At 32.6% G+C, this 10,277-nt stretch overlaps 1 protein-coding gene across 1 annotated transcript; it reads right to left on the reverse strand.

The window, feature by feature from the left end:
- Positions 1-5,153: 5,153 nt before the first annotated feature.
- LOC126778317 (uncharacterized) lies at positions 5,154-10,245 on the reverse strand. The gene is made up of 6 exons (XM_050501825.1): positions 9,979-10,245; positions 7,969-8,123; positions 7,246-7,336; positions 6,580-6,726; positions 5,527-5,646; positions 5,154-5,389 (listed from the first exon to the last, which is right to left on the reverse strand). Exons 1-6 carry the CDS (start codon positions 10,039-10,041, stop codon positions 5,159-5,161), a joined length of 807 nt encoding a protein of 268 aa, XP_050357782.1. The 5' UTR covers positions 10,042-10,245; the 3' UTR covers positions 5,154-5,158.
- Between the last annotated feature and the right edge of the window lie 32 nt (positions 10,246-10,277).

The raw sequence follows: 10,277 nt of genomic DNA on the forward strand, positions 1-10,277 counted from the left end.
CTCTGGTGGCTTTCCTGAATTTTGTGGTCTTTTTTTTCGGAACTGGTGGTAGACTTTCTACAATTAGGGAGCAGTAAATATTTAATTTAATTTTATATTACTTAATAAGTTTACTAACAATCACTGACACTAATACATTTAAAGAAACAATAAATACAAACTTATTATCTAAGTGTTGAGATTATTTAAAAGTAAATACAACATGAGAGTTTAAAAAAAAGGAAGAAACAGAATACAAAAATAAAAAATAAACAAATTTATAAATAAAATATCCAACAAGTGGTACTCATAACTATTTATCATTCAAGTACCTGTCTACATACAAAATAAATATGATGGCAAGTTTAGTTTATATTTAAATCGTAATTTAAATTCTGTAAATCTGTCCGAGTTTCTTGGTTTAATTTAGTTTTAGGAATCGAAAAAGTTTGTTCGTTAACATTTCCTAGATAGTAAAAAAATAACAAATTTAAAGCTATATTTTGTCATGAAAATTGTCCCATGAGAATAATAGTCGAAGTGATGCCACAAATATCCTGCTAATAATCGGAAATTTTGTACAGGAAGTAACGGGCAGAGGCCTCCTATCTCTCTCAGGAGGATACAGGTTTTCTCTTTATATTTTTCTTTACCATCAAAGAAATGAATTTCTTCCCTTTTTCTGTAATAATGTATAGTAGTAGTGGTAAATACGAAAAAATCTGCAGTAAAAATAGCTAATACAAATTTGTCTGATCTAGAGTTCAAAACCCTTTTTTCTCGACGTCAAAACTTGTGTAACAATTTAGAGGCCGGCTGAATTTAGATTGTTGTGTTCTTCAACGGTGGAGATCTGTACTAGTATTTACAAAAGAACATTTGATAGTTATTTGATTACATAAAAATTTGTGAAAAATTCAATTCGTTTTTGTAAAAACACGTAAACATTAGTTTCATGTAACGTACGAACTCAGTACAATTAAATCTTCGGATCGCGAGTCAGGATTATGTTGAGAAATTGTGTTTTAGTAACAGATTCTAAAGACTATACCAAGCATATTATGATTACATATATATATTAACTTACTTACTAGCTACAGCAAGTTTATATTTTTATAGAAAAAATGTGAAACCGGAGATTGAATACAGACATGTTAAATGAAGATCTATTCGAAGTTAACCCTAAATTTATGACCAGACCTTTCATCATTCTAGACCCATGATCTGGTCTTAAAGTACACCATCGACTTCGGGATCCGCTGAATAATCGACGATTTATCTCTTTTTATAAGGCGTCGTTTATTTTAGTGCAGATTCTTGATCCAGGGTTAAAATATTTATTCAACATTAGATATCATATATTATAGGGCATTGAAGAACAACAAAGAACAAAATGGCGAGGAGCAATTTTTTACACGCCTTTTTTTACAATTAATAGGCCAGCGTTTGACCGTTGATTTGCCTGATGTTAAGCATCGACATGGTCTAAGATGTAGCACGCTTGCCTATAAGAAACCTGTTTCCTGCCTTCCCCATGGTTTATGTGACGTGTGAAAGCAGATCTGGGTTTCATATCGGCTTACACTTTTTTGTAACTATTACGTTAATAATTTATGTAAAATAAAAAAGGAGTAAAAGAATAAATATTGCACTTGCCTCTTTTACATCGCTAGGTGACCCTTACGGAACCGCTATGGACGCTTAAATATAGACCAAGTTCATTAAATTATTTATTGCTTTATATGAGAATATAATATGCTTGTATTGAAAATCGTAATTACAGTTATTTAATATCTTTTTTAAATATCTTCATAAAAGTTGATTTGCGATTTAAAAAGTTACAACGATTAATTACAAAATATGACGTTATTTATAGCCTAAAATCATATAAACCTCGATAATATATTTTTGTTATTTATTTTGCACATTTTTTTTTGTAATTTATACCTCATTTGTATATAGTAGAAATAAATATATCGGTTATGTTTGAAAAGGAATCGTTGTGGGAAAGAAGGATTATATTTTGAATGTATGTAAATCTAAACGAGGTTACAGAGGCTATTCGACGAAAATATGTAGCAAAGTGTCAAGTGTCCTAGCCAATGAACCGCGACTAAATGAGCTCCGTGGCAAAATCGATGGCGCGGTGAAAAATGTTGTCCTGCTTACGAACCTGACATCACCTAAGGAATGACAGAATAAGAACAAGATATTGTATGATATATATGTATTTTAAATACTAGGATTGCCCGACTTTGAAACAATGGTGAAATTTTCAATTGTCTTCCAAATAAGTGTAAAAATTTCCATCGGTAAAGGCAATAATCCAAAAAGTAACATTTGAAATGTTATACTCATTTAATATACACACTCACTGTTTATTGCGTTATATATTTGTATTATATATTATATTATGTAAAGTGGGCTTTACCTCGCTTGGTCTAAATACCACAAACTGTTAAACGCCTAATTTAACGGATGTAATTTACACTTAATCAAAACTAAATATATAGTATATTTGACTCTTATAATAATAAACTTAAGTTGACTCATACAGGCACTTTTTAACCGTCATTTTGCAATATTATATAAAAAAATCTATCATTTACTCACATATAATACAATATATTGCAATATGAAAACATTTCAAATTAAGAAATAAACATCGTAATGATAACATCGGTAAGTCAAAAATGATATTTATATGGCAACAAATAATATTTTATATAAATATAACCTAGACATAAGATTAGTCGTAAATCATATGTACAGCGTATTGCGCGCGCGCTCCGATTGTAATTGTACTTGTGATGTGGCTATTAAAATAACGGTTGAGTACGCGTTCATTCACAGCGTTACTAAATTGTAACTCGAAGTTTGGTGGACGGTAATTACAGGCACAAGGGACATAACATCTTAGTTGCCAAGGATGGTAGTGCATTGGCGATGTAAGCGATGGTTAACATTTCTTACAATGCCAATGTCTATGGGCGTTGGTGACCAGTTACCATCAGGTGGCCCATATGCTCGTCCGCCTACCTATTTCTATATTTTTTTTATTTTCATTTTTTTATAATAACAAAAAATGAATTTTTTAATTCGTACGAATAAACAGCATGTGTGTGACGTGTTCTAGAATGAAGACCACGCCTTGGCAAGCGTAGCGTAGTACGCCCTCCAGCTAAGTTGAGTGACTATATATACAAAGTTGCTGGCAGCGGATGGAAATTGAGAGCTGAATATCGAGCTCAGAGACCAGAATGTCCAGCAGTAGGCGAAAAAGGGATGATGATGAAGATGATGAAACGGCGTCCTTGGCTTTTGAAAATGACCTCGCCATGTTCAAAAGCCAATCAACACATTAAAGTCCTCAAAAATCCTATAATATTAAATGTTTAATTCTTGTTTATATACTTATTTGGCGTATTTCGAAATCAGCTTTGTAACTTTATCTTTATAGGTTTACTTCCTAAAAAATGTAACTTTTACAAAAAAACAAACATTTTTTATAACTAATTAATTTATTTCCAAACGAAATCGATCCACCAGGTACTAATCTTTAACTAGTGTGAATAAGTCATCTATAGTTGATAGGGCAATATTCTAACTTTATAAATATTCTAGTTTTAAAAAACTTTCTTGAGAGTTGATTTATTTGAGAAGGTGAAAGAATTGGGTTACCGTTGGAAGAGCTTTGTGCAAGCTTCTCTGGGTAGGTACCACCCACTCATCAGATATTCTACTGCAAACAGCAGTACTTGGTATTGTTGTGTTCCGGTTTGAAGGGTGAGTGAGCCAGTGTAATTACAGGCACAAGGGACATAACATCTTAGTTCCCAAGGTTGGTGGCGCATTGGTGATGTAAGCGATGGTTTTCATTTCTTACAATGCCAATGTCTACGGGCGTTGGTGACCACTTACCATCAGGTTGCCCATATGCTGCTCGTCCGCCTTCCTATTCTATAAAAAAAAATTGGCTTATCTGAAAAAAGAGGTTATGCCCATTGTTTAGCAGTAGATTAATGTAGGTTGAAAATTATATAATATATATTATGAATTGCTCGTTGCGTGGCCTAATAAATGTTAAATTCAAGCGTATAGCAATTTGTAGTTTATTACCTATAAATCTGGTCGGTCTAATAAAAACTTATGCGTGTACGCTCGTGGTGAAATATATGGTTATAGTTTTTGAGTGTCATATAAATAAACAAATAATATGAAATTACATTAAATTTCAGATGTCTATATTAATAAAATTTTATTATCTTATAGCGGTCCTATAATTTATATGATAATATTATATTATTTACGATTTTGAACAAAACATATGGAAATCAAATAGGTTTCTTAAATCGACTTTAATTTACGTTTCTCGAACCGTAGCTGACAGGTCAATACATGGTAATTGCAGAACTAACGTACAAAGTGAGCTTCAAAGGCTCTCTCAAAGTTTCTGAAGAGCCGGTCTGGGCGCAAGCCAAACATGGGGTTATCGAATTTGCATTTTACCTTAGCTTTTATTGCAATATATTATCAAGTACTTTCAAAATTCTTAATGTGGTACATAGTATGCATTTTCGAGGATTATTAAATAATTTTGCAATGAAAAGAAGGATTATTTGAACTTCTTACTTTATATGTTAATTCTGAATTGTGTTTTGCGTTATTATAAAAAAAGACGAGGAATTATATTAGATGAGAAACATGACTGAATTGCGCTGGACTTTTTGGAACTGCATTTGTCTATAAATATTATTTTTGTTGATTAGCTTATTGTAATTTTAAATACCTCCATTTTTGTAAATAGGACATTTCTGGGTAAAGGATTTCTTCTGTTGATGAAGAATTTAGACCTTATTCCATAACGTATATTACTGTTGATACAAATAAATTTCTTAAAAGTTTTTACTTTATTGAACCCTATTATAGATTTCACATTAAATTGCCAAAGTATGGAGGAAGGGTGTGCCCGAAAATTTTCAACAACAACGAAAATCAAATAAAACTATTCTCTAAGAAAAAACCCGAAATTCACCGCAGAACATGATCGTGAAATGTCAGAAAGTGATATACGACATTTCCTATAACAATTGTTACAAAGGATATTCGCATCAAAAAAGCACATCACCATCTATTTTCGAAATGTCACTAGTGAGTTACTAATCAAACACAAATATCATCAGGGTTGTTTATTATTAACAATTCCAAGCCACGTAGATGGACAGGTATCTTTAAAAGCGGGACTCGAATGTGCCAGGTGCACGTCCAATAGTTCAGCAACCGGAAGCAATCTTGAGGCTAATGCTTTCAGCATGTCTATAACTTGAGGTCCGACCATCTGAGGCTTTGTTGCCAGAATGTCCAATGATTTAGCTCGAATTGCAAAGTTTATTGTGTTTCGAAGATGATACTGTAATAAAATGATTAGGTCTTTAAACTGATATTATTCAGGACAATTAGTGAAGTAGGAGTTAAAATTCATTTCCTAAAATATTAATATAAGCTTATTTATATATTTATATAAACTATTTATTTTAACTGAAATACTTGAATAAGTAAAGCTACTCCGAGATGCACAGGCTTTATTTCCAAATTCTTGAGTTTCTTTATTAAGATCCTGGGAGTCAAATCGTCTATGCTACCCAATTCAGCCATGATTGTAGGCGTCTGTGAAAAAATAAAAAAGTTAACTACAACTATTTTTATCTTAAGACAGATATATACGGTTTAAAAATGCTTTTGTGAATATAAAGACCAATGTAAAATTTATGAACACTTCACGACCCTTTATAATTTTGAATCAATGAATATCCCAGTCGTATTTGATATCATAAAAATTGTCCTGAAAGTTTCATAAAATCTCGTGTCTTAAGATATTCAAATTTCAATTCCTAAAATTTAGTTTTTCGTAAATATCTCACTTCCACCATGCTTTAAATTAATGTTTGCGTTTATAATATAATACAATAAAATTGAAATTTTAAAATTATATGGAAATTATGATACGGTTACTAAAACTGTAAAAAAAGTTTAGTTTCCAACTATATTTCGCATAATTTGTAGCTGATAATAGTTTTTTAGAATTTAAAATTCATGTGAAGATTGTGACCTAATTGAGTCAGCGAATATAATAAATTCGCTGATTAAGTATCGTTCATTCAAGAGATATGATGGGAGATGTGGAACTGTACTTGGCTTGAAGTACAGGTCATTGAACTTTGACCTTGATAATAATTGTTTGTTTATACTTTTGTTGAAGGCCGAAAGCCAATTGCAGATATACATACGTTAAGGGATGCCATATATTTTTTCGCATAGATATTGCACTTCTAACTACCACTTCCCATACATATAAGATTACATTCCCAAGCCTCAGAAAGCAGGTAAAGTCTGATCTCTCTCATGTCGCGTTGGGTGCCGTCCCATCGGTTTGTTAGTAAGGGAAAGTGCATATGTGTTTGCACATCTTTGCAAAAATTATGAGAAACCAAACTTCATAATAATGAGCTTAAATTTCTCTACTTAAGGAAAAGTCATTTGCTTAGCGATAAGATATTTTTAAGGGGTACTTATACTATCACAGAAATATCAAAATCTTACGGTCAACATGACATCGTACAGACGTGCACATGCGTGGAATACTTGCGCATCTGCCATCTGATCGTGCATGTCCTTGCTCTCGACGGACATGTAGTACCGATGTGCGGTGTCAATCCGAGTCGCTGCGCTATTGTTACGCGGCAGATCCTGAAGCCATAAGAAAGTAGTGAACCAAGTTTTTATAATAATTGCCTTGATAGTCTGGCAAATTTATACGGATGTAAAAATTCTTTTTCTGCATCCGCATAGGTAAGGTAGGCAGAAAGTGCCACAGAAGACACGTCTAACCTCTCTGATCGTGCTGGCGTTAATTAAAGTAAGGATAAGTAGATGGTCCTGTATTTTCACAATCACATATGTCTTTGTATCATATTATCTTCGATATTATTAACCAACGGATATCAATATGTTCTCAGTTGAGATTTGCCACCACGTTAAAAAACATCAGAAAGATGTTACATACAAAAAATACACGTATGTCTCTTAAAAGGTACTTTTCAGTACTTCATAGTTTAAAGTCATCATCACATCTCATTTATATCGAAACATGTTGTGGCAATACAGGTTATACTGCCTGTTATAATTAATTATGATGAAAACTTTGAAACGGATTTTAAAACGTAAACTGTACGTAATTGGAGTTCAGCAGTCAAAACAATAGCTGACCTTAGCGATGTCAATGAGTTTCATGACGAGGGCGGAGTAGACGCGCCGGCTGATGGCGTCGGTGCGCCTCGAGCGGTAATTATCAACTTCCCTGCAAACGATAACGCGATATCATTATTATGCAGAATAATCCCGTCTAAAGAATTCTCTGGAAGTTTGTAAGTGATTCTAATTAAGTAAATAAAGTTGTATAAAAGATTGCTAATTAAGGCTTCACATTTAGATTTTAATAGCAATTTGTTTATGATCTACCTTATTATATATTTATTCTTTTGACTTAATAATTTTGTTTTGTAGTTTATATGTTTCTGCAATATAATAAATATCAGAAACGAATATAGGCTTTACCTTAAATGAAACTGTTCAAAATTTTTATATTTTGATAAAAAAACTCTTGTTCAGTGTAGTTAGGGATATAATATGTTAGATCTCATGATTGGCGGAGCATTGATTGACAATAATGACAATTTACTGTCAAATAGTTAAATTGCAAGTTATCTAGCTTACCTACCGTAAAAAATATTTTTAATAATAATAGGTAGGCGTACTAGCAAATGGGCTACCGCATAGAAAGTAATAACAACCGCCCATAGACATTGTCGCTGTAGGAAATATTCACTATTCCTTGCATAGACAACGCGATACCAATCTTGGGAATAAAGATGCCCCTTGAAACCGGAAAACAACAATACGGAGTATTGCTGTTTGGCGTGTTTCACTTACCGTTTGACAATATATTTGATGATCAGAGACATGGTGCGGTTCAGATACACCTGGTTCTCCTTCTTTAGGTCGAACACCAGTTCCTCGTCAAAATTAGAATCTTGTAATGCCTCAACAATTGCTTTCGCTAATCGACGATTTTCTCGGAAAATATTCTAAATAAAATGAACGAACAACCATTAATACTTTATAAGAATTAACTTATTGTATAAGAAAACCGATTTGTTTACTTTCAACTAAACATACATATTACCGATATCAGACTTTTTTTTTAAAAAGGCCTATTTTATAAGTTAATAAAAGTTAAATCTTTATATGAAATAAATATGGGTACGTAGTACCAATAGTTGAGCCGAGATGGCCTAGTGGTTAGAACGCGTGATCTGAACCGATGATCGTGGGTTCAAACCCAGGCAAGCACCACTGAATTTTCAAGTGCTTAATTTGTGTTTATAATTCATCTCGTGCTTGACGGTGAAGGAAAACATCGTGAGGAAACCTGTATGTGTCTAATTTCATTGAAATTCTGTCACATGTGTATTCTACCAACCCGCATTGGAGCAGTGTGGTGGAATAAGCTCCAAACTTCTCCTCAAAAGGGAGAGGAGGCCTTAGCCCAGCAGTGGGACTTTAACAGGCTGTTACTGTTACTGTTTACTTAACAGTAACACCTACAAGATTATAGATATTAGATGAGCTAAAAAAAGAACATCAAATTTCAAATGTTCGTAATTCAATTTATAACATTATTATTACGGAATTAGCTTCCGTCGGCGGCTACGCTCGTGTGTGAGGGGAGGAAAGGGGGCTGGAAAGTATATAAGCTAATATTATTCCAAATACTGTTCAAATCCATTCAGTAGTTTTTACGCGAAAGAGTAACAAAGATCCATCCATCCTTACAAACTTTCGCGTTTTTAATATAAGAAGAAAGTATAAAATTATTAAACAAAGTATTTAATTTAATGTCCAGTCTCGCGTGCGTTTCATTGCTAGCTAAAAATAAAATACAATATATAAAACAGAAATAGACATCGTATGAATAACGATTGGCATGGTGATGTCAATAGCCAAGTCTCGAGGTGTCAATGGGTATGGAGCGGTTTGAGGGTGAGAGGCTGACGGGCCACTTGGGACCACGTTCGCGAGAAACCGTAAATCGATACGTCAAACAGATGTTACGTGTTAAAATGATTGTTTTGTGTTATGGCGGTTTTTTTTATTAAACCTTATAATGTTAAAAAAATAATAAAAAAAAATAAGCAAGATATGAATTTAAAATTAAATATTTATTTTCTTCAAGTCTGCTATGACAAGAATTTTAGAATTGTCAATTTACAATTGAATCTAAATCTACTAAAGTTCGGAAAGACTCCACCGTTTTCAAATGACAAATTAAATGAGATAGTCAACTATTGACAATTAAAATTATATATTTTTTCATAGAAATCAAGGAATACTAACTCTATGCTTTCATTTTTATAATCCTAATAGTTAACAAAATGATTTGTTAGTTAAATAACCAATCCCATATGAACTACGGACTTATATATTATATCTATATATATATATATACATATAGAAACGTAAGACGCATAATATCGATTGCTATATTAATATTGGTAGGCATAGTTCCGTTAACTAGAAACGAACCCCAAACATATAAATGGTCTAAAAATATCACAAAGGTTGCTTATCTATTGCACAGTAAGTGGTCACGTTTATACGGATAATGTCAGTGCCAGCATTTGGCAAAGTACTGGCACTTAGTCGGTACGATTTGTGAATTTTAAGATATATTCGTTTGCTTCGAAATTTTATAAAAAAAGCCGTCTTAAAATACCTTATGATTACAACGGACTTACGTTAACATAATAATAATCATTTATTTATTTGACACTTTACACGAAGCCAAAAAATTATTTATAGATAATGTTTAAAAGCTTAAAGAATAAAAGGCGAGCTTATCCTTTTACGAGAACAAAATATATATAACAAAATGATCATTACCTCTTCTGAATTGGCGGCAAAAAAATTAAAAATAACAACCAATATGGCGGTCTTCAGTGACATTTTCAACCGCGTTGTATGTTAACAGCTTATATCATTTCATTTCCACTAACACGTATCTTGTCTCAGAGTGAATTTTTAACGAATAGGGCCGTTTTAAAATTCCGTCCAGGGAGTTCCGACCCGCAAATGGAGCCAGAAATATTTTAAAAATGTATTTTAACTATGACGTCTCTCTCGAAAGTTTTTTAAACTGTTAACCAGACGATGAACTGTGAATATAAGGAGGTAGGAAACGC

This window comes from Nymphalis io, chromosome 2 (assembly GCF_905147045.1).
Source record: "Nymphalis io chromosome 2, ilAglIoxx1.1, whole genome shotgun sequence".
Classification (NCBI taxonomy): domain Eukaryota; kingdom Metazoa; phylum Arthropoda; class Insecta; order Lepidoptera; family Nymphalidae; genus Nymphalis; species Nymphalis io.